At 43.0% G+C, this 24,092-nt stretch overlaps 1 protein-coding gene and 1 long non-coding RNA gene across 5 annotated transcripts in view; one reads left to right on the top strand and one right to left on the bottom strand.

Moving 5' to 3' along the window:
* Positions 1–2,299: 2,299 nt before the first annotated feature.
* Positions 2,300–24,092, top strand: part of APPL2 (adaptor protein, phosphotyrosine interacting with PH domain and leucine zipper 2) — a 50,050-nt gene continuing 28,257 nt past the window's right edge. For 2 of the 3 annotated variants that reach the window (XM_006271650.4, XM_019489300.2), the window contains exons 1-5: positions 2,301–2,491; positions 7,358–7,456; positions 17,007–17,066; positions 17,628–17,699; positions 21,759–21,846. In XM_006271650.4, the coding sequence (XP_006271712.1) occupies positions 2,438–2,491; positions 7,358–7,456; positions 17,007–17,066; positions 17,628–17,699; positions 21,759–21,846 (373 nt within the window). In that variant the 5' untranslated portion in view covers positions 2,301–2,437. Of the gene's footprint in view, positions 2,492–7,357; positions 7,457–17,006; positions 17,067–17,627; positions 17,700–21,758; positions 21,847–24,092 lie in introns of all 3 variants that reach the window. The other variant, XM_019489301.2, reaches the window with a different exon arrangement.
* Positions 4,221–23,325, bottom strand: LOC132250142 (uncharacterized). Of its 2 annotated transcripts, none has more exons than XR_009461740.1 (3): positions 23,130–23,325; positions 19,873–20,153; positions 4,221–4,928 (listed from the first exon to the last, which is right to left on the bottom strand). It is a non-coding gene; the product is annotated as an uncharacterized LOC132250142 (long non-coding RNA). The 2 variants fall into 2 exon arrangements; XR_009461739.1 differs by having other exon boundaries at positions 19,873–20,156.

The following is a 24,092-nucleotide window of genomic DNA, read 5'->3' on the forward strand; positions in this document are numbered from 1 at the left end:
TCTCCCATCACATGACTGTATTGAATCTGGGCAGTATTTTGTGAAGTACTAGCTGACCATCTTTATTACTGCATAGTCTCTCTATGCAAGCAGGCAAACAGAAACAAATGTGAGAACAAATGTGAGAACCATAACTCAGGGACTGGAACAGGGAGTTCAGCTTTACTACTGGTTGAGCAGAACCATGCCAAGGCAGACTTGGCACATTGGGTCAAAGGTTGTATCACAAGCTTCAGAAGCAATACCAATCAACATTAGACCAGCACAAATTTGGGGGCTATGTATGTTAGCCAGAGCACAATGCCTGACGCCTTTCTTCAGTTTAATTAAAGCAAACAGTCTCCCAGTTAATTTGAGAAACTTTCCTCAATGCCAACTGCTTACATATGTTCTTTTAATCAGGAAGGTTATCTATTTTAGCAGTAACCACGATGAACAGAAATGAGAGAGCAGAAAAAAAACAGTGGAGATTTAGACGGAAGGGGTGGGAATTGCTCATCATCAAAGAATACTCAGATCAAGGCCAAAAAGAGAAAGACAACAACATGAGCTATCTCAAAAATGTGCAATCTTCTATACGGGGGCAGTGCCATCTCCTTTTAGACCCAACATGTTACATTCCTTAATATGCCTTGTTTGATTAAAAGGTATTTACTCACAGAGTGCCACTCCAATCCCATTCCCCTGTCCAATCTGCTTCTCTTTCTTTTCCTTGCCCTGTGTTCCCTGCCCAATCTGCTGCTCTGCTTTCTGCTTCCCTACCTTATCTGGTGCTCTGGTACCTATTCTCTCCCCAGTCTGCTGTATGCCACACACAGTGGCTGCTTGTACCACTTGTGGCACATGTCGCAGGTTGACCACCCCAATCTAGGAGAGAGCTGTCTCCACTCCTGGGCTGTGATTTCTCATATATAAAAAATAGCTTATGCTTAGATCTGTGTTACTAGGGTTAGATTGCTACCAGTACCTGAACTAGGTAATTTCAGGTTAACTCAAATGTCTCTACACTTTGCTGCAGTCAATTCTGTGCCTACAGTTTACACTTCCCCTTGCTGCACATCGTGAGGAGGATGGTAGTCTGGCCTATAAAGAGATCTATCAAGCAAAAAAAAAACCATGTGGGTCCAGGACCCCAACAAGAGGATATATCTTGAACAATAAAAAATTAGGGAACCACGTCCCTCTCATTTCCATTAGTGCTTTTTGCTTATCAACAAGAATGCAGGAGTTAGGCTAGGGGGAAGGGGAAAAGAGAGTGTTTTCTATATCAGGGAAGGGGCAGGGGGAGGAGGCGCTGCTAAGAGAGGTAAAGAAAAAAGGGGGTTGCCAAATTTATGCTTATCTGGAGGGAAAGACTGCTGATGTACACAAAGAAAGGGACAGAGATATTAATGTTCTAACAAGTCTCTAAAAACAATGAACGCTGGATGAGCTAGAACATGTTAGCTTAATGTTCGTGGTGCTTTTAATGTGTCTGACAATGCAGGAACAATGCCCATCAATCACTTTTGAGGGAGGTCACTCAGGCTTGTCCCAGTTATCTGCATTCTCCATAAATTTGGCAACCCCCTTTTCTCTTTGCGTCTCCTCCCCCTGCCTCTTCCCATATATAGAAAACACTCTTTGCCCCTTCTCCTGCTATAGAAAACCCTCTCTTTGTCGCTTCCCTGGCTACAGAAAACCCTCTTTCTGCGAGGCCTGTCAGAGTGTCTGACTAAGTCACTTGCTGCCTGCAAAAGCAGAGGGGCATGGTGATGCCACCCTTCCCTTCCCTGACTTGTGCCTTTCTGGGGCTGGTGAAATCTGGGGGACGGCTTCTTTCTGGAGCGAAGGAGTTCTTCCCCTCAAGGAAGCGGTGGATATTCCCCATTAAAGTGCCATCTGCCTTCGGCAGGTGCCAAGGCCCTACTGAGCCTATTCAGAGGCGCAGGGAGAGAGGAGCTGAACTCTGTACCAGTCCCTTAATTCAGAACCGGGTTCTGCATTTCTTTTGCCTGCATAGAAAGCTTCTGCAGTAATAAAGATGGTCAGCTAGTACTTCACAAAATACCACAACTTGGCTTCTTTTGCCAGGGATTTCATTTGAGGTCCCTGTCAAGGGCTTCCCTGGCATCCCAGAGGCCCTGCAGGGCTACCTTTCGATTAGAGGGGTGTCTCGTGCCCCCTCCTTGTGCCACACAGCGGGGTGCCGCCTGGCAGAAGGAGGGAAGGCGGCTGGGCGGGCAGGAAGTCCTCCGCGGCCGCGTTTCCTGCGCCCTGCCCCATCCCGCTGTCAGCCTGCCCGGTGACTCGCTTCCTTCTGGAGACAGGAACTGGGAGGAGTGGGGCTGGGGCAGCAGCCGCCCGCCCTGATTCCCCCGCTCCTGCCCCCTCTCTAGTTTCTTGGGTACGGGGTGGGGGGGAGTCGCTGCAGCCGAGCGCATCTCGCCCAGCCGACATGCCCGCCGTCGACAAGCTCCTGCTGGAAGAGGCTTTGCAAGACAGCCCGCAGGTACCGGCCGCCCCCGGGCCTGTCCCCGTCCCAGTGCAGGGGCAGCGCGGGGCGGCCCGGCCCGGCCGAACGTTCGGCTCCGCGCTCCATTGTGACGTACCTGGCAGCCCTCTGCTACCTACTGTGACGTACCTGTGACGCACAGAGGAGCCCCTTCGCTTGGCAGGCCTGAGCGGGGGGGGGTGGGGTGGGGGGAAACCTGGGGCTTGGTCCTTAGTGCCCGCAGAGAGATTGGCACCAAGCAGGGGTTAGGGCCGGGCGCCTGGGGTACCCTCCCCACCCCCCCGAGCTGCGGCCCTGATGGGGGTGCTTTGCTCCCGTGGGAGGTGTCTTAGAAGCAGGTTGCTGCAACTGCCCATTCCAGGCTCAGGTGTCCAGGTTCTTCTGGGTTAATTTTTATTGAATACACCCCAGACTTTTTTTGTGCATAGGGATGCTGTCTTTGAACCCATATGTGAAAACCAAAGGCAAGGGGTGTATTAGGACATGCCCATGGGCATGGGGGTGAGGAGGGAGTCGGCCCCCCTCAAAAGCCAGATGGGAGGACGCAGGGGGCAGGGTGGTGGCTGCTGGGCACTGAGAGCAAGGTGCCCTCTCTCCTTCCCTGTCAAACAGCCTTCTTGTTGTGCCTGGGCTTGGGTGTGTGCTGGCTGCCACAGGAGGAAGGGCTTATGAGACCTGCCAGGTGGTGTGTGCAGAGCTGGATGGTGCTCGAGCTGCAGGGGCACGCTGCCAGCCCACTATTGATATCTCAAACTCATCTGACCAGCATGGTCAGAGACTGCAGCAGGGTTTGCAAATCTGGGGGAGAATACAGCAGGTTGTAAAACTGACACTGGCGGGGCGCTGGCTTATGCTTCTTTCCCAGATCCAAGGTAGGGCATGTTGTGCTTCACGCCCTGTATTGACTCTCTCCCAGCGGTAGAGTTGATCTGAGAAAAATAAGGTTGCCAAACAGCCCTTGACGCTGATCACCCGTCTAGGCCACCTGCAACTGGTGCTGCGTGCCTACTAGGAAAAGTGAACCATGGGCCCTAGAAAGGCTCCTTAATGGAGGGGAGAGGACAGTGGAGAGGGGGAGATCCAAGAGCTGGAAGAAAAAAGGGACAAAGCCAGAGGGCAGGGCAGGGAGAGCCGGGTGAGAAAGGGGAATGGTCTATGGGTGGGGAGGGAGGAATAGGGAAAGCTTTTGAGAGAACAGAGGAGCATGCAGCTGGAGATGAGAGAGCAGGAACTCCATTGAGGGATGGAGGGGAAAAGAAGGGAAAGTGACATTGTGGGGCAGAAAGAAGGGAGCACAGGGGTGAGTGGGAATTAGGAGTGGAGCAAAGGTCCAAACATGTGGTAAGGAAAAGCCTTACTAGGATGTACCTGCTGAGCTGCATTTACCTTCACCCCACCCAGCAACCCTCCAAATCATCTTGTCCTGGAATGAGGTTACACCTGAATTTTCATCCTGGGAGGAGTGAAATTGGCCTTGGAAGGAATCAGTGCCTTCTTCCTATGGGGAGCATCACGCCCTTTTCTGAACTAGTTTAGCATTATTATTGATAATACTTAGCATTTATGGGGTTAACATCTCCAGAACTCAGTGCAAACATTAATTTTGAAAAACTTTATACTCATAATAAACAAACAAACTATTTTGCCTGCTCAATCAGCATCTTATGGCAATGGTTGGAAATACTGGAAAAGTAAAAAAGTTGTATACACACCGACACACGACCAGATTTTTAAAATCATTTATTGCTCTAATTCTATAGGTTTTTGGAAAACATATTTTGCGTAATCATTCTGTGTTCCAGAGATGTTTAATTCATACATTAAATACGGTTTTCATGTAGTAACTTTTGAGACCTTGATTCTCCACTGGAAGTAATTATCATCATCATCATCATTATTTACAACAGTGATAATGATAATGTGGTGTACTAGGAGGCACTGTGATGTATTGGTATTTAATTATTCTAGGTTCTGTACAGCCTTAAAACAAAAAAGACAGCTCCTGTCTGGAAGAGCCTATGTTATCATTTACCCTAGTGCAAAGTGGGCCCCATTTTCTGTTGCGCTGTACTGTGTCAGTCACTATCACCAGTCCAAAAGGAGAATAAAATGAATGTGAAAGCACTTTCTTTTGGATAGCATAAAAGACAGCGGAGAATTAGGCCTAAATTATTTATCAGACTCAAGAAAGCTCACTCTTTCTCTCTTTCTCTCTCTCATGTTTAATAAAAATACAATATTTAGATCTTGATTTGTTGTCCAGCGCAGTATAAAAAGAGTCCAGAATGAATGTGGTCTGTTTAAAGTTGTTAATGGCAAATAAGGAGGTAAATTCAAATAGCCATGCTGAAAAGCAGTGGAATTCCTTACGTGAAGGCAAGATTTGGCTTGACATTTCCAACAGCAAGGGTGGTAGTAGTATGATTGATGATACCTGAAAAAATGTTAAATTCTTATGTTTGGATTACTGGTTCATTTCTCCAGCATAATCTGCTCTTGAAGAAATTATCATAACAGCAATAACTAAAAATATAAACATACATACATATTTAGCAATATTGGTTTCAAACAGTGTTTTAAAAAGAAACATATAATACAAGTTTTCAACTATAACATCCCATACTGCTTGAACCATTTATGGGGTTTATTATTTGTTAATAAAGTAATACCAAAAACAAGATTTTTTTTTTAAATGGTTGCACAAAGATAAGTATCCAAATCCATTTTTGGCATCTCGCTAAGCAAAACTAGTATTTTCCATAGAGCTTATGGGAAATCCAGTAGGGTTTAGGCATCAAACTGTAATTAGTTCCTCTGAAAAAACTATCCTTATGTGCACAAATATACACTTAGGAACCTACCTTAAAGCACCCATCATTTAAAATCTTGGCCTGTAAATTTTCTTGCTTGTTTCTTTCACATGATTCCCTTGCTTCATTCTGTAATCCTCCATTGTTTATTCCATCCCACAGAACCAGTCTTTTGTCATGGTATAGTGTAAGGTTATTAAAAAGTTAGATGAGGGAAAGATGGATTTTGGGTAATGGAAGTGTTAAAATAACCAAACTATTGCTTCTGATTGTGACTGCCAAAATCCAGACTGTTTGCAAATTAACAAGTTTTTAACTAATTAAAATTCAGAATAGGAGCCGAACTCTAGTAACTCAGAACATGGTATTCCCATTGACTGGGAGTTCTGGGCAGGATCAGGCTAAGTTTAGTACCTGTAATAACAGGTGCTACTACACACATCTTTTATGCAACCCTAATGCACAGTAGACTAATTCTATTGCACATTAGCATGGCTTTCTCAGTAGACGCACCCTTCTCTCCCTTTTTGATTTGTAGGTGGTATTTTAAGAAAAGGAGCTCTTTGTAGTAGTAAAGCTCTTTTTGTCCTAGGATGTGCCGAGTCCTTTCCAAAAATGAAGCATCCCCCACAGTGTCTCTAGGATATTATGCCCTTTTAGTACATCAGTAAACTGGAGTGTTTAGAGGCTGATTTACTTAGAAGGGAGCCAGAGCAGCAATGCAAAAATCTAGAGCAGAACGCAAGTCCAGATTCCCACTCATCTGCTTTAACCACTACACAGCATTCCTTTGCACCTTAGATATAAACTTCTCAGCACAGATGAAAAGAACGTTTTGCCTTACTCTGAAGGCTCTTAGGTGAGTGGTTTAAAGCTCTTAGAATGAATATAAACTCTCTGCTGGGAAATCTGCAAAGAAGGCCAGAACAAAGGTACATCTTCCCAAAAGTGACACTTCTGACTATTTCCCTAAGACTAATTTCCTTAATAAACTACTCTGATTAGTACGCAGAGGGCATGTCTACATATTCATTAATGCACAGTAGTTACTGCACATTTACTTTAGTACTTGCTTAATGAAGTACAAACTAAATGCACAGTAACTACATTTACTGTGCAGTAGCACCGGCAAACTTTTTTTGTGACACTTACTGCGCAGTAGTGTACGAGCATGGTTTTTGTGCAGTGTTATTAGGCTATTGTGCATTAAGCATCTCATGTAGATGCACCCAGATTGGATTTCCCAGACTCAAGACTGTTGAGAATAGCAGCATACATGGTGACTTTGTTCAAGGGACACTATTTTAGTGACAGCCTCACACTTCATTGCCCTTTTCTTTTCCTGTCCTGATCCAGGAAATTCATTTGTCTGACCCAGTCTGGGGACTTGTTTTTCCCCAACCCACAAAACAAGGCAGCAGCATTTCTGTTGTCCCTGGCCTGTTTCCGTGAAATTGCCAAGTGGCTGTATTTGTCCAAAATAATACAAATTATTCTTTCCCTCTCTGCTCATTTGGTCACAAGAATGAAGTAGTAGATCAGAGTGAAGGAAGTGCACTGTCTGTGAGGCTCTGGCTTAGCCAAAGCCTCCTGAAATAGAATAATGGAAGATAATGAATGAAAAACACCTCTTTTAATAAGATTGCTTATGATGGTAGAGAGATACAGCTAGTGATAATGTTTGATCAGGAGTCCTTGGCTTGAGTTTGATTACTGTAATCACCAAGTAGATTTTCAGGATTTTTTAAATTTCTGACTGTGTTGGAAGAAGGATATGCTAGTTAGAGCATAGTAGTCAGGGCTCTGCTCTATTAAGTACTTGTCACTTCACTTCTTTGTGCCCTAGTTTACTCATCACATTAGCATGTTCAAGTGAGATATTTTTTTAGATCATTGGACAGAAAGAGCCTTATATATTTAAAAAATGTTACTGTTTGGTTTGTTTTTCTGCAGTTTCTTTAATTAAATGTTTGATTTTTTTGCGGGGGAAGGGGGTTTGGTACTGTATTTCCATTTGGGAGTAATACTTTTGCTTTTTGTTCTTTTATTAAAGACTCGCTCCTTGCTTAGCGTATTTGAAGAAGATGCCGGAACCCTTACAGAATATACAAACCAGTTGCTTCAAGCAATGCAGCGGGTCTATGGGGCCCAGGTAATCTTTCATTTGTGTTGATTTTGTTTGATGAGGGATGTGGGGGGGGTAGAAGGTAAGCTCTTATCACACTTCTAATAGATAGTTTTATTTCTAAGGTGTCTGACTACCTGTACTTCACTTTGACTTGTGTGAGAGTTAGTACTATGCACTTTGGCGAGGCGGGATTGGGGGCGGGGAGAACGGGAATCAGACTTTTTAATGTTGAGCACTCCTTCTTAATTTGCTGTTTTGCTATCTCTTCAGAAAAAGATTCTTTAAAAATAGCCTTTCAAAAAATAAAATAAGAGCCATGGTATCTTCTTACCCTTATATATAGGGCGATACCAACATTTTCACTCTTGGTAGCTTATATGTACATACATATAGTAACATGTTGAATTAATACCTACATCCTTTTGAAAATGGGCCTTGGGCTGGTAAGTCAGTTCAGTGCTTTTGAAAATACTATGCCAAGTCCCATGGACTTAAGACTTAGTGCCTATGAATCAGACTTTCCAAAGTATGTGGAGACCTAAAAAAGTAGATGGGTGCCTAGTGATATAGTCAAAAGCACCTAGGTAGGTTAGGCACCCAATTCCCAATGCTATAAAATAAGAAAGCTCTTTGATTCTTATAATCCAGTGAGGCAGATCATAGAGCGCATGGAGGCCCTCAGATTGGGTGGCCTTTTGCTGGAAAATGGAATGATTGATTCCTGTCAATGCAAATTATCGTAGGCAGTGGATTTACACAGCTGTAAAGCCCAGTTTGGGGAAATGGAGAATCAAGCCCTTAGTGTGTCTCTTTGAAAGGACTGGTCTTTAAGGAGGCTGATTGATTATCACAGCTTGAATGTAGAAGCTGCCCTTTTAGGATCTAGTTGCCTACAACTGGGAAGACCAGTGTTAATGCTGTTGACTGTGTGTGGTCCTGTACAAAATAGGAGCTTGCAGGGCAACTCAGATATTTAAGAAGTAATACGATAGCCAGCTTAGTGGGCAGCTGAAGCAACGTCATCAATTAAACAAAACGGGGTCAGGCGGCTTTGCAAAAGAACTGGGTTTTAAGAAAGACAAGAGCATAGACGGATGAGAAGAGGGAGTTAGTTCCAAACAGAGGGGAATGCTTGTATAGTGCGAGTCTGATCATATAAAGGGAAGAGCTGTTAGGGGCAGGACGGGAGAAGAAGACAAGGGCATAAACATCTTTCGGTTATTTGAACTGAACAAATGCTATGAAGATGCCAAACACACACACACTGGGTGTTCCTCCCATTTCCTGATGCCCAAATTGTTTTTTTAGGAAGCAGTAGTTCTGGCCTGCAACTTGTAAGAATTGCTGTCACTGGCGAGATGCTTTTCTTTGCTTGGCTTTTTTCTTCCTTCCCCATTTCCTGTCTTTTCCACTTCTCCCCACAGCCTTTGATATTTCCCCTTTCTTCTTCCTGCACTCTCCATTCTCCTTTTTATGGTTTGCCATGCTCCTGAATCTCCAGCTCAATTTCCCCCTTTTTTCTGAGCTACTTCCTCCTCAAACACTTCTTGCATTTGCTGTTTATTGCATTTATTGTTCTGGGCTTAAGTGCTCACTGTTGATACTTGGGCACCTGACCTGAACCAAATCAAAGAAAACTTTCTGTTTACAAAAGGTCAGTATATTATTTTATGGGTGGGGGTGTGGTAAAGGAATAACTAAGTTTATAGATGCAAGATTTATATAGACAGATTTGGATGGGGGGGAAAAAAATCTATATGGAAAAATAACATATTGTAGCTGATAATTGGAAAGCTGCGTAGAGCAACTGACATTGTTGAAAGTAATGGGAATCAGGCTTTGAAAATGTCAGCCTAGGCTTTTAAAGAGACACTCTTAAAAAAAAACAACTCACAATATAGTGCCCTTTCTGTCCGACTTGACCTTTCCCTCTTAAGCTACAGACCTCATGTTGCAAAAATTAGTACTGGTCACTTCTCTAGATGTGGAAGGGAAATGCTAAGTTGCAAGAAAATGTACTTTAATTACAAAGAACATGATGTTAAAGAGCAGTTCATGAATTGCTAGCATGTAGTAGCTTCTGTCAGTAATAACTCTGAAAGAATTCATAATAAAAGATGAATGTATAGTTATAAAAAGTCCAAATAATAAGGTGCGTAATCTTTATTGAAACTGTTTTTCACATTCACATGTTAAGACCCTATGTCTTTTTGCTGTTTCATTAGGATGTGCCTCACCAAAGACCTACCAGGAAATGCTAGCAGTCCTGTTACATTTGAAAAATGAATGTGATCTAGTAGAATGAGCAGAAAAGTAGGGAGGTTTATGGTCCTAAGGTCTGATCCTGCTTTTTCCACTCACTTGTCTTAAGCAAGTCACTTCCACACTCTGTTTTAGTTTTCCTGTCTGTATGCTAAGGGCAGAATCTCCTTATCTACTTTCCAGTAATGTTTGCATAGCTATAAATAGGGATGGAGCTCTCAAACTTGGAAATCAAAAGATTAACCTGTACTGGGTGTCTCCAACCCCAGGGAGTAGGTTCTTCAAAATCATGAGACTGCTCTAGCAATCCCGAGAGCTATTTAAAATAAGACATCTAAGTTTCTTTTTACTAGAATTCTGAAATTTGAGTCTTCTGGGTGTACCTGAGGCATAAGATATGCTCCAGAATTGTATGGGGAAATTACATTAAATTATACTGAAAAAAAAAAAAAAAAGGAAAGCTGAGATGTTCATGTGTTGACTTATTTCTAGGAGTTAGAGCTTTAATAAAGCATGAAATGGTAGAAGACTCGTGATTCAGTCACAAGCATTGGCCATGCTGAATGGGCGCAATGCTGAGCCTCATGTAGAGAGATCCACATAAAGACAGGTCTCTAGTCACATTAGTGCACAAAACACTCATTTAAGTGGCAGCTGCCAGTCACAGTCTATCCATAGTTACCAGAGATAGTCTGAATGGCACGCAAGGAGAAGTATTTCCCTGATGTGGATGTTTTTATTTTAGGTAACAGCTTTGTAAAAAGTGGAACAATTTGTCTTCAGTTATTTTAACTACAGAATTTTAACCGGTGGCAGGGTCCCTGATTATCAGAACTATATAAGGCACCAGAAATGCCTGTTATGTCAACCACAAGTCCAAAAATCATACATTTGGCTACTCAACATCAAATGGATTATGAGGACTAAGAACAACAGTGTTGTCTTTATTTGCTTTTCTCCACACATCCTCTATCACATGGATCACATTTTCAAGCTTTCATCTGCAACCATAAGGGCAAATATTTGTTTTTTAAGTTGCTTTTCTCATAGAACCAGTTGGCTACAGAGGAGATGTTCTGTAAACCAGAACTGGTGTAGCCGATTTTATGAAGCAGCACCTACATTTATATTACCATGTTAATTGCAAGTTTGCATCACTTACAGGAGAGGCGCTCTGCCTGACATTCTCCACCTGTTATTAACATGAGTAAACAGTGGATGATGAGTAGCATATTGACTAAGACATGGGACTCCATTTAAATGCAGCTAGGGAGCTTTAGAAATTGTCACTCTCTAAGCTTATAGTCCGCGTACTCAAATTTCCACATTCTGCTAACTACTTAGAACAGTAAATGTACTAGCCATCTTGCGGAGAGGTTTGCAGGAAATTGGAAAGCTTGATTCTCTGCTAAACAAGAATCCTGCTGTAGCTTCTGCCACTGTCTTACAGGAAAACCTCAACTGTTGCTCTTTCTTGACCTATTAGATGATTCTTCGCTGAGGCATTTATCATTTGTGAGGAACTGAATACATCATTCTGCATTAGCTACACAAGGAAAGCTAGCGAATGGCTTGATCCTCCAAGATGCTGAGCAATCCCAATCTACTGGGATCTGAAGTGGCTCAGCACCTCCCTGCACTATTTTTTTTAATTTCTGCAGCATTCTGGCTGTAAGCTTAAACCCTCAGACTCGTCGTATTTTCCAGATTGCTGATTACTTATTAACCGAACTGTGAAAGACATGCACGTTAACTGAGCATGGTAATGAGATTGGATACCTTCATGTTCCCAGAGGGAGGACAGTCCATAAATCTCTTATGGACAACTTCCCCCAGTGACCTATCCTTCCTCTCTTCATTTGTGAGCAGGTTAGCTATCCAAAACATGTACCAATTAAAACCTTATTTCACACCATTGCATACACAGCAGTTTTTGTCTCCACTGACAGATGAAGCCATGGTGCATCTTTTCATGCTTGCTCATGTACAGTGTTAAAAACATTGGCTTTAGCCAGCACAGAAACGTAGCTGAGAGATTTATCATGTGGATTGGATGCAAAGAGAAGATGTATCTTTGCCTTTCACAATAATTGTACAGCTCAGTTTAATCCTTAAAATGACCTCTTACCTGGAACCTGGCAGACAATAATAAATATCCACTATTGAATAATTAAGGGTACCACACTCATTTAAACTATATCTGACATGGATGTTTTGACACTAGGATTTATTTAGAAGGAACAGGCTTTGATAAAATCATAGAAAAACCAGGGCTAGAAGAAGCTTCAAAGACTAAGTACAGTCAGTCAAAAAGCCAGAGGCTGAATCAATTAAATCTTCGCAGGTGAGTCTAAGCTGGGTAGATTGAACCAGTAAGCAAGTGAACAAATAGTCACTTTTGATTTTAGAAATGCAGCCACGTGCCTGCAGTGGCCCAGGCCCAGGCCAAGGGGGTGGGGGTGGAGCAGACAGTTTGGGCCAAACCTAGCCCACCCACCCTGCGAGGGGTGGTTTTCAGGGAAGGTGCAAAGCATCCTGGGATGCTTGGGGATCGGCAGTTAACTTGAATCTGGAGGGGATCTGAGACAGAAGTTCAATAAGCTGATTTAACCTAAATCAGTCAAGTCTCATACTACTGGTTTATTTTAAACTGGTTTCAGCCATTTTGAAAGTGGTTTATATGTACTGAACTTCTGTTTTGTTACAGATCTGAACCGGTGTTTGATCCCTTACACTGGTTTGTGTGTAATTTCTGTCCCTAGCCAAAAGGTCATTTATTACAACCATTGCTCAAGGCATGTTCAGTGATCAACTACTTCAAAAATAGTCAGCATTGTTGGATTTTCATTATGAACTGAAGACAGTAACATCCTACTCTTGCATGATCAGATTAATAGCCACATGCATGAAAGATAATGATAAAGAGCAAGCCTAAGCCAAAGTATATGATATTGATAGTTTGACACTAGATCCAAAGATTTGAGGATGGGAATTTTGCTACTGTCCTGAACAGAAGCAGGATCTGGGCCAGAGCTGACCAAAATGTTGAAACAGATAATTCCTTGTATAACTCATGACATATGTGTTTGATAGACATAGCTGTTAGAGGCAAGTTATTATCTCCTTTAGTACATCCATGTAACCTGATGCTGGTACATCTCTGGCAAGTTTTTGTTACTACTCTGAGCACTTGTCAGATAAGTTTAAAAAAAATAATTGCAACAAGTCATCCTTGCTCATCATTGGTTAATTAGTACTGATTTCTAACCAAGTCTTTCTTCTTCCTAATAAAGTTTTTTTTTTTTGGGGGGGGGGGGGGGGGGGTTGGTGATTTCTTCCTCCCTCCTCCCCCGCTTCAAAAATATGCTAATAAAACTGCATTTTTCATGGTGGTAGTTCTACTGCCACACTGATCAGTTGTTTTCATCACTTAGATTTACCAAGCTGGTCACATTTTGAATAGGTTTTAGTTAACAGTCTTTCATTACTATCTCTCCCACTACAGAAGAGCTTGATTAACTCAGAAATTTCAGAAGGAGCTGTGGGATACTGTATGAGATTAATTTGAACAGCTGGATACATTTTGAATAGCTTTCATTTTGCTTTGCTCCACTGTTTTCCATTTGATTTTTCTCATGTTGTGTTATTATTTGATGTTAAAAAATACATTTATGTACAGATGCTTATAAATATATACACAACATTGTTCTTCAGCTTAATTGGAACATTATTTTCAGCCTAGTAAGAATAATAGAAATGTGTGTTGCCCTATTCTGTGGGATAATGTGTGGAATTACATTAATAACTGGTAGAATGGATTCCCAGGGTTTAACAGATTTGGAAATTTGGGTAACACAAATAATAGCTTTTAAACCCTCCAGCTGATTAATGGTGGTGGCAACAGAGGGAACAAACTAGAATCAAGAAGGAAAGCTGATAGAGAACAAATTAGAGGAGGATTAAGCCAAAATTTCTCAAATAAAGTTTCCTTAAGTAAGTCTTGTTACCACCACATAAGCAAAACACTTAGCCTACTTTGTGTTCCTTATGTAATATGGTTGTATTTAAATTTGTTGGCTTAATTTGAATTGATTGATAGTGTTTTCCATTTTCTATTCTGGAAATGACATAATGAAAACTTCATTCCAGTAATAGGGCTACAGTCTGGCAGGTGTTGAGGAAGAATGTAGCATTAGTAATCCCACAGGGACTTTACATACATGCTGCAAAAATAATGTACGTTGTATCTTGACAGGGTGACAATGACCCTAGTACAGAGAGCCAGCCCTGGGCCAGCGCACCATTAAACATATCACCTATTGGCTTATATGGGATTTCAGTGGTGTGTAGGACATTTTTTGGCCTGAAGCCCAGGGGTAAATTTCATGCCCAGTTCTCTCTCTACTTGTTCTTTCTAGTCCTACTTAGCACCCAAAAATCTGCTTAGAGTCAATATATGGCTGCTACTGCCTGGTTAGAAATTTGATGCAGATTAACAATAGCATTGAACATTTGGTTATACTTTGTAACACCTCTTTGCACTCACAGCCTAGGGCAGGGGTGTCAAACTCATCTCGCCCCATGGGACGGATAAATGTCCCAAAACCAGTCTGCAGGCCAGACTGGGACCAACCTACTGTGGAGCAGCAATGACACTGGGTCCAGCCCTGTACTGCATGTGCCAACCCCTGTGCACTCTGTGCTGGCCTTTTGTGCTGCATGTGCAGCTGGTCTAATCCTGCTGGCTGCATGTAGCTCACACCAGTCCTGCACATAGCCCATGAGGCTGGCAGGGGGTGTGTGCTGCCCACAGCAGCCTGTCATTGCACATTGCATAGGGAGTTTGGGATGGGATTTTCAACATGCAGGCTGCATGTGGTGCCCTAGTGAACTCACTGTGCTGCTTGCCACGGCTGACAAATGGGGTTGGCTCGGTGACCTGTGGGCCGGATCAAATGGCTCCACAGGCTGTATTTTTGATACTTCTGGCCTAGGAAAGACACTTCCAGGATGCTTTAAGAGGGCTAGAATTAGGACAGTAAGCTTCTACCTTATCCCTGCATTGTAGCAATTCATTGTTCAAAATTTGGCTCTTCATCCTTTTATGGCTGAGCACTTGTGGCCCAACCACAGATTTGACCACAAGAGACTACAGAAGAGATAAGGTTAATTGCAGCATGTGAGAATGGTATGGAGGCCCCTGTGAAGACTTATGTCTAAAATCTCTGGCTTAGGTTCTCTCTCAGGCCAAAAATCTGGTTATATAGGCAGGTAATGCCTCTGGCAAGATAGTCTTGGCTCCCCTGTTCTAAGGGTGCATTTGCCTCTGCCTAGGCCATTCACATGAATTAGGGCAATGGCGAGATTCGTCTTGGCTTATGCAGACTACCTATGGTTTTGTGTTTTTTTCAAAAATGAAAAATATAGTCTGAGTGTGCATATTGTGTGTGCGCGCGCGCACGCACACACACACACACACACACACAGAGCTATGGACTTCAGAATCAAATTAAATAGTTCAGAGGACTATTACTTCTTTATACAGGAAGGAAAGGGATACATACAGCCAGGGTGAATGTCTTGGGCACAGTTTTTCAGTGCGACTCCAATCCGACGCTGTTGTAGCCAGTGGAGAAGATTAAAGCCTCTCTCTTTTTACTACTCTAATAAATTAATGCTGAAAACCTTTGACCATTATTTGACAATGTTTGACTGCTTGAATCCCCAACCCTAGATTAAATCTGCTTCTTTAACAGAGAACAGAAGTTACTGCCTCTCCTACTCCTGTCTTAGCCACTCCCATATAGGTATACAACATGCAAAGGAAAACACAGGGCAATGGGAGAGGCTGGAAGTTCTTTCAGGCAGATCTCTCAGACTTACCTATTTGCACCATCACCATATGGATAGAAACATGGGATTGAATAGACAGTATTCACAGTACCATTTGGTATTGAAATCTTCTATTTATGGACAGCTTACACAGCCACACTATGAGGTCAGAGCATCTTTCAGCCAAAACCTTTCTATTATTATTATTGTTAGCCTGTAAATATTTAGATTCGTACTGTGCTGGGTGCTGTGCATAGGCAGAAGAGACAAAATTCATTACCTGGAGGTTTTTAGGCTAAATCCCTATGACTAAAGAGCAGTAACTTAGAGAAGTCCTGGAGAATGTGGTCCAATTTTAAATGCCATGTCTGGAAGTGTCTGCAACATGAGCCAGTCCAGAAACTGATCATGGTGCCAAACTAATGGTGTTTTTACAATGTTGATTATTGTCATCTACTGGTATCTCAGCCAATACCAATAAACACAGTTGCTGCTTCATATTTGCCTTAGTCTAGTGTATATAAAACTGGCGATTCAACGACTTCACCAGTTGTTTAGCTTATATTGATGGATTCACCTGATTCAGGCCTATTTTCCCAGTCCTCCTCATTAATTTACCTATATATTCCATTAGTTGGTTCCTCCTTTCTTTCCTACTAGTTGCAAACCTTCCCTGGTGATATATTGTGACATGTTTAGAGGCAACTGAATTCTGCACATGGGAAGGGTTTCATTGAGAGTAAGTTGTGGCCATTTCCACATGTTTAGTTTTGTTTTATAACTTATGTATTTTATTGTTGGTCACTCAATCTTCTTTCAACAGGGGAGGAAGGGGGAATATAAATCTAATAAATACTTTCCTCCTAGGTACTCCATGTACCAGCAACACAGCTATTCTTCCATATTCTTAAAATTCACGTAAAAGTCAAGTTTATACATAACAGGCTACCAGATTGGGACTTAACTTCATGAATGTAATAGTTCTACTGGCCAATGTGGGGCTACTTTGAGACCTGGTTTATACACAACTGTATTCAGCTCTATTAGTCTGAAAACACTATAGTTATATTGGTACAACTGTCTCCTTGCTTACGGTTGTACTAGTTTACCTATATAAATTAAAACAAACCTATGTAAATTAAAACAAAAAAACTAAATCCCTACAAAATGTGTGCATAGAAAAGGCCTAATTCACACCAGCTGATTATTGTTCCCATGGACTGATGTAATGCTTTGGAACTACTTGCATACACAGATTGGACACATGCTTGACTTACAGCAGAACTGGGGCCAGAGACTATGAGAGCTTTGAGGCAGGGTATGTCTTTAGGCTATGTTCAGGCCCTAACACAGGACAGTCCTAGTTCTGCCTTTGGCCTCTCACTACTACCATAATGCAAATAGTGAAGTAGCTGTAGCAGTAACCCTGGATCCATTTTTTTCTAATCACCTCTACTAAACTCTTGTTTCCTGTCTGTAGAATGAGATGTGTCTAGCCACGCAACAGCTTTCCAAGCAGCTTCTTGCATATGAAAAGCAGGTATGTTGAATAATGTGTCTGCAAGGGTAAGGAATCTCTGCGTTCTGCTGATTAGATTGCACCTGAGAAACAGGCATGGACCTGTTTAAGGAGTGGGATTTCAGAAGTGCTGAGCATTAGCCTAACTTAGCTCCCATTGGAGCCAACTGCACAGCTACCCAACGGTGTAGTGACGTGGCTGGGCGCAGAGGTAGTGGCGACTTCTGGTTCCCAATATACTGCTGGCAGCAGCTGTTATTTTTCACCCTGCCTCCTGCAAGTCAGTGACCAAGGTGGTTACACTGGTCGCACCGCCCTAGTTAATATTACTACAACTACCTATAGATATCAACTGAAGCATGGTTAGGTCCATGCTAGGGATTGTTGAAAATCCCATCCAGAATGGCATGCCTGATGCAGCACAGCCTGTTTTGTTCTGCATTCTTTTGAAATGTGTCTAACATTTTTTTTTTTTGTCTAAATGAACAAAAAAAGAACATATACTAAAGTATGATGTTATTTTTACATATCCAGTAACTTGCACATAGTCTGTATGACCGTGATTTACATTTTTACTTTCAGAATTTTGCTCTGGGTAAAGGAGATGAAGAAGTGATATCCAGCCTTCATTATTTCTCAAAAGTAGTGGATGAGGTAATCTAAATATAGTCTGTAAAACAGTCCCATGCTCTGTCTGTCCTTTTATCTTTTTTGCCTCTGGCTATTGCTTACTAAGGTCCCTTTGTGTAACCATCTGTAGAGTGATCATAGAGTCCTGGTTCTCCACACCCACTAAAGAAGACTAGAGGGTTGTACTAGGGGAATACCAATAAAGGCTGATTAAAATACATAAGATAATAAAGGGACAGGAGTGTGACTTAAAGTCTTAGATACACAGTTAGCCTGTGTCAGATGATATTGATGTACTAAAGAAATAAGATCTAAGAGGGGGACCAGGACTCTAACACCACACGATGTCAGAGAGAGGGGTGAAGGAGTGATGAACACCATGGCATTTTTGTGGCCTGTATGAGTTGGGGAGAGTTGCAGCCCCTGTACTCGGGCGACTAGCACTGCTCCCAACCTGTTACCATCCAGAGGCATGGAGTCCCCAAAGAAAGTGTGGAGTAGTAGGCAGAGCTCTGCTTTTCTATACAGTACGTTGAGTGCAGGTAAAAGAATGCATCAGTCTGTGTTATTACCAGAGGGCCAGGAGCACTGTGCTCCTTTGAAGTCCTTTCCTTCTATGCATCAGTCTCAGTGCAAGGCTGAGCTGATCATGCAGGAGAGACCTACCAACACGGGGCCTTTATCTGCTAGACTGTGATAGTTTATAACCTCATTTTTCTGATAAAAAGGCATAGGAGTTACTACATTTTAGTATTCCACAGGCCATATCCAGAATTCCCAGGGAGAATTAATAAAGTTTCAAATAGTCATTGCCTTGAAATTGCACAGAACTCAGTGGGGTGTCAGCAGGAGGATCAGTTTAAATCAGGCTACGTGCATAGGGTGTTGTGTTCGAAGTCTAGTGTTTCTTCTTTGGGCACGACAAGTCGCTGCTAAGTAATGGGAGTTTTTCTACTTGTGGCCCCACTAGCAATGAAATATTAATGTTTCCAAGGTGATCTGTACCTTTTCTTCCTTCCCACCTCACTCAGTCCTTTCAGGTTCTGCTGGGATAATGCTTGGTCTGTCAGTAATATGTCATATTCCTGTCCAGTTTACTTTACACTTTTGCAATTAAAAGAAAAAGGCAAAGGTTATATTGGGGTGTGCTCATGACAGAACAGTAAAATTGGATGTAAAAGCTAAAATATTAAGGCCAAACTCATTATTTGGATTAACTCTCTTGATTTAATTGGTATTAGCCCAAGAAATGATTTGCTCCTGCTAGGCTGTTTCCTCCGATCGTAATTGAAAGGAGCAACGTTTATTGTCACAAGACTAGCCCTCCCGGAATAAATACAAAGTACTGCTTCTCTCTCTGGAGTGCAGTGTATAAATAAAACCCCTCCTTTTTGTGGTCTGAACAGTGAATTCACTTTGTTCTCTTGTGAGGCCTGTGGCTTTTCCGTCACAAGTGCTACTGTCTTCCATAACCTTGTTTCATGCATGTTAGCTAGACCCCTATAAAATTATTGAATCCTAATATGTCCACTCTATACCCACCTTTAACTCCTCCAGTCTGCTTCCACACTTCTGCAGACCTGATGGGAAGAACAAGGGTGTGGATGTGGGCCTAATCTGGGCCACCCTGCATAGGAACCTCCCAGGAGCACACTTTGACCCTGCAATACTGTGGGAACACAGTGTGTCAAACTTCTGTTCTTAAGCCTGGAAGTTTTTTGCCAGGCTTCAGCACTCTGAAACGTATCCTGGTGAGCACAGGTTGATCTGCTCTTTTTGCTAGAACTGAGATAGATATTTAAGGACATTCTAAGCAGTTTAATCAGGTTGCAAGCACCCAGCACGCTGCTCTACAGTAAAGTAGCTGACCCCTGGTGTAGAGTACTGACAAAGAGCTTAGTTATATAAAAAAATCCCTTCAGAATAAGCCTTAGAATTAATGGTCAACTGTCTTAATACAGTCCGCATGAACTAAAATGCTCTTTTGAATCATCTAAAAAGACCATGCAAGCATTAGGGCAAAATCCTCAGCCACCAACACGTTGAGTAAACCAACTGTGAGGATTTTGCTGCTTGGTACCCTGTACCACGTGGCTGTCCCATGGCCTACAGCTCTGCAACTTGTAGTGATGTGGAATGCTCCTCCATAATCCATCTCTATATCTTCATCAGTGTACTAAAAATGATGATAACTTACTTGTTTTGTAGTAAGGTCGGGGCTTTAGCTGCAGATCAGGTTCCATAACTTAGAACAATTTGCCTAGTTGTGGGATCTCTTTCAAACTGGAGGTTTTCAGAAAGAGGCTGGGTGTTTATCTGTCTGGGCTGGTTTAGGAACAGTGAACCTTGATCTATGCCAGGTTTGGACTAGATGGTTTTCCAGGTCCCTTCCAACTTTATCGTTCTGTGTCACGAGCTCTCTGCTTGACTTGTAAAGGCCAGAAAGTTTTTTTTCCAGTATAGGTTAAGCACCTAAATCTGCTAGGAAAAAAAAAAAAAAAAAAAAAAAAATTTATATATACATATATATATATATATATATATATATATATATATATATACACACATATATATATATATATATATATATATATATATATACACACACACACACACACACACACACACAAATGCCTTATTGTGCATGGATGAAAGGCTGTTTCTCCTGAGAAAACCAAAGTTATACTGTAGATACTCCTTCCCCCCTCAATTTCCAATGTAGAAAAGCATGTAAGCATGAGAAGAGAGATGACAGACAGGTATGACAGATAGATGGGGAGATAAGGGTAACAGTGAAATGATTATGAACCACATGATTAGCAGTGATCAGAGAATACCAGCTGTCTCACATCTCAAGCAAAATTCCCATTCATTAAATAGACAGTGTTGTATGAGCCAAGAACGTAGGACCCATTCAATTCAGTGCGAGATTCTGGATATTCAGCACTTATGAAAATCAGGCAAGAATTGAAATATGACTGAAGAACCAAACTACGCTTTTTTTTTTTTTTTTAAGTCCAAGTCTTATCTAAAGTCTTCCTTTCCCTTCCTTACCCAAAAACAAGTAGTGAAATATGACATTTTTTTTTTAAATTGAATTAAACCACTACCTATCTGAAAAACAGCTCTTGTTCATAGGCATCAAACTAAATGTGAACAATTAAACTGATCTGGTGTTCAAGAAAGTGTTTTATTTGGACAAGGTGGGTGTAGTTTGCCAAGGCAGCTGAACTGTTTGCATAGCAATAGTGAGGAGGTAAATGGTTTGATACAAAGTCTCTCCTTTAGTAAGTTTAAAACAGCACAGTCCAGGGAAAATACTGGGTATTTATCCCTGTGATATATAGTTTGTTAGTGAAACTTTTCAAGCCGTTTAGTCTGGTCTGGTTCAATTTCTATTTAAGTCAGTAGCAGGCTTCTCATGGATATCAGTGACTGATTGGGCATGTCTACACACTCATTAAATGCACCAAGTACTAAATCAGTGCGCAGCAACTCGTGCTACTGCTCAGTAGCACCAGTGCATGGGTTTTTAGTGATACTTATGGTGCAGTAGCATATAAGCATAGCCTGGCACACTACTGTGCATGGTTATTAGGCTACTGTGTAGTTAGTATCTCACGTAGACATGCCATTGTGAATTATACTCTGGAGAGTGGTATATTCAGCTTCTAAAGGGAAGCTGCATGAAATCAGAAATAGCTGTATCTGAATAAACCCAAAAAACCCAAATACTTCATTGAACTACAGTACATCAGGGAAACATGTTTAAAATGCTAATTGATAATGACATTGGATCTCTGAGGTATTTCCACTATCTGGTATCAGAAATACTATGTAACCATCAGACCTGGCATTATTTGGCCTAATAAAATGGTTGGTTGAGAAATGTTTACATCTCAAACCAAGTTTAAAGCATTTCTATTTTATGTTACATGTGAATACTGGCTGCCACATTAGCTCATAGTACTCAAAACAAGCACTGCTATGTACTGACATGTATGGCTCCTAACTTACAACAGCAAGTCCTCAGTGCTCCTTGAATTTGCACTGTAATTTAAGTCACTTCTTTCTCTCTTCTAGCTTAACATTCTTCATACTGAGCTGGCAAAACAGCTCGCAGACACAATGGTTCTCCCAATAATACAGTTTCGAGAAAAAGATCTTACAGGTAAGTTCAACTGAGGCTTCAAATTCCCTTCCATTCTTAACCACTACATGAGTATTACCAGGCTAACATCACCCTTTGCGCTGGAGCATTCTTTTAAAAAAAAAGAAAAAGGTTTTGCTGGAATTAAAAACAGCTGTAGTACAACAGTAGAAGAAAACTGTGGATATGTGCTGATGGTTATATTCCATACATTACAGTTTGGCAGTTAAGATTATTATGGCATCAGTGGGCCTATTGCAAATGCTACATTATTTATATTTCTGGGGCAGGGAGTGGGGCTGGTGTAGGCATTGCACAGCCAGGGAAAGCACAGTACAGAGCCGCGAGTGGCTTGTCCAGGGGATGCAGAGTCGGGGGGGGTGGCTCCTGCCTGTGCACATACCCCGGGAGGGTGTGGGGGGAGGGGTGCCCCTGGATCTATGCGCAGGGTGCGGGCAGGTTGTGCCTGGCGCCAGGCTCTTCCTGGCAGGGGGCTGAGCCAGGCTGCAACCAGGGTGGGCAGTGGTGGCACTGGGAGGGGGAGTTGGGGGGTGTAAAAGGTCGCCCTCCCCAGCGCCATCTTCCCTGGTAATCCATGCCTTATGTGGGGCAGCCTTGGAGTCTTCTTTGAAGTTCTGATGTCCCACCCTCTACTCATCTGCCACATCTTGGTGGAAATTTTGTTGATGCTCTTATGAGTGGGAGTCTGCTTATTGTATTTTGTATGTTGGGGTCTTTTACCTATATGGGCCTGACCCCTGTCTTTCTCTAGCTAGACCTCCCCATCTAAACCCACCAAAAAGGGTTTGACTCCGAGGCTCTAGCCTTTTACAGTGTCTTGAGGCTTGTTGCCCCCTTTCCTACTCCAATCTGAAGCCTGGCCCCGCTGGCCCAGAGGCACGGCCACCAGCCCCACAGCCAGGGGGTTGCAAATTCAAGGCTAGGGGACAGCCTCACACTTTCCTAGTCCAAAGGAAAAAAAAGAAAACATAACAAAAGCTGCACCAGGCCTTTTAAGATCGCGCCTTCAGGCGCCCGGGTCAGTGCCCCCCAAAGTCCTGTGCCCCCACTGATGCTGGGGTCTGTGCCCCCTAAAAGTCACACCCTCACTGGTGCCAGGGTCACCACTCTGAAGTGGGCCCCAAAAATGAGGCCTTCTCCTTCTCCTAATAGCCTCACCCAAACCACTGGTTGTTATTCAGTGATCAAAAAAGAGAAGAAAAAAATAAAATAAAATTAGTCCCGTCCGTGAGTAATAACTGCCACCAGCAAACGTGATCAAGAAAAGCAGCACGTCAGCTTACATTCGCAAGGTTCATGCTTTGGCTCCCCACTGTCGGCTACAGCCCTTGCTGTGCTGCGGCTACCATCTCTCCGGGGTTTCCATAGTTCCACTCTTCCTGCCTTTGGACCACTCACCAAGCCTCTCTAGAGAGCTGCGAGAAATACTCCTTCCCCTTCAGCTACCACTCCCTGACTGCTCTGCCCAGGGTTTTTATAGTCCTGGCCTGCCCCTTCCAGTCAGCTGACTGGCTGGCCAGGCTCAACATTTAACCCCTTCCTTACCAGCACTCTGTGCCCAGAAAGTTTTGGCCTTAAAGGGGCAGACCTAACTTCTGGTGACAGGGCTAGTGTTCCCTGTTACAGGGGGCTGCAGTTCCCCCCCCCCCCCCAATAGACCTGCTCTCGTAGGCCTCTGTAGCGAGGGAGGGAGTGGGGCTGGGGCTGGGGCTGGAGCAGGGGCAGGCACTGCCCAGCTGGCACAGAGCACAGGATGGAGCTGCGAGCAGCTCGTCCACAGGGTGCGGGGGGCGGCAGCTTCTGCTGCTATATGCATCCCAGGAGGGCGTGGGGGGGCGTGCCCCCAGATCTGTGCGTGGGGTGGGGTAGACCGGGGCCAGGGCTTTGCCCACCCCCCGTGCCCCCAGATGAGGTGCTCATGGCAGTGCCTGCCCTTGCTCCAGCCCCAACCCCTGCTGTCTCCCTCTCCATGGGGTCCTACAGGAGCGGGGCTACATGGGGAGGCTGCAGCCACTCCAGAATTCACCATGAGCCATAGTTCATGTGCTTTCTGTATTAACAGTCAGAGAAGTAGGGCTGGAAGGGACCTCCAGAAGTCATCTAGTCCAGCCCCCCTTGTTGACAACTAAAGGCTGGCCAGACACTGTAGAAAAACAGATCTTTATAGCCTTGGTAGATCGTTTGTGAAATACCATTCTTTACATGACTTTACACCTGGTTTATTATTTTTGAGGTGTGCACAACTG

The sequence above is a fragment of the Alligator mississippiensis genome, chromosome 4 (genome assembly GCF_030867095.1).
Source record: "Alligator mississippiensis isolate rAllMis1 chromosome 4, rAllMis1, whole genome shotgun sequence".
NCBI classification, from domain to species: Eukaryota; Metazoa; Chordata; order Crocodylia; family Alligatoridae; genus Alligator; species Alligator mississippiensis.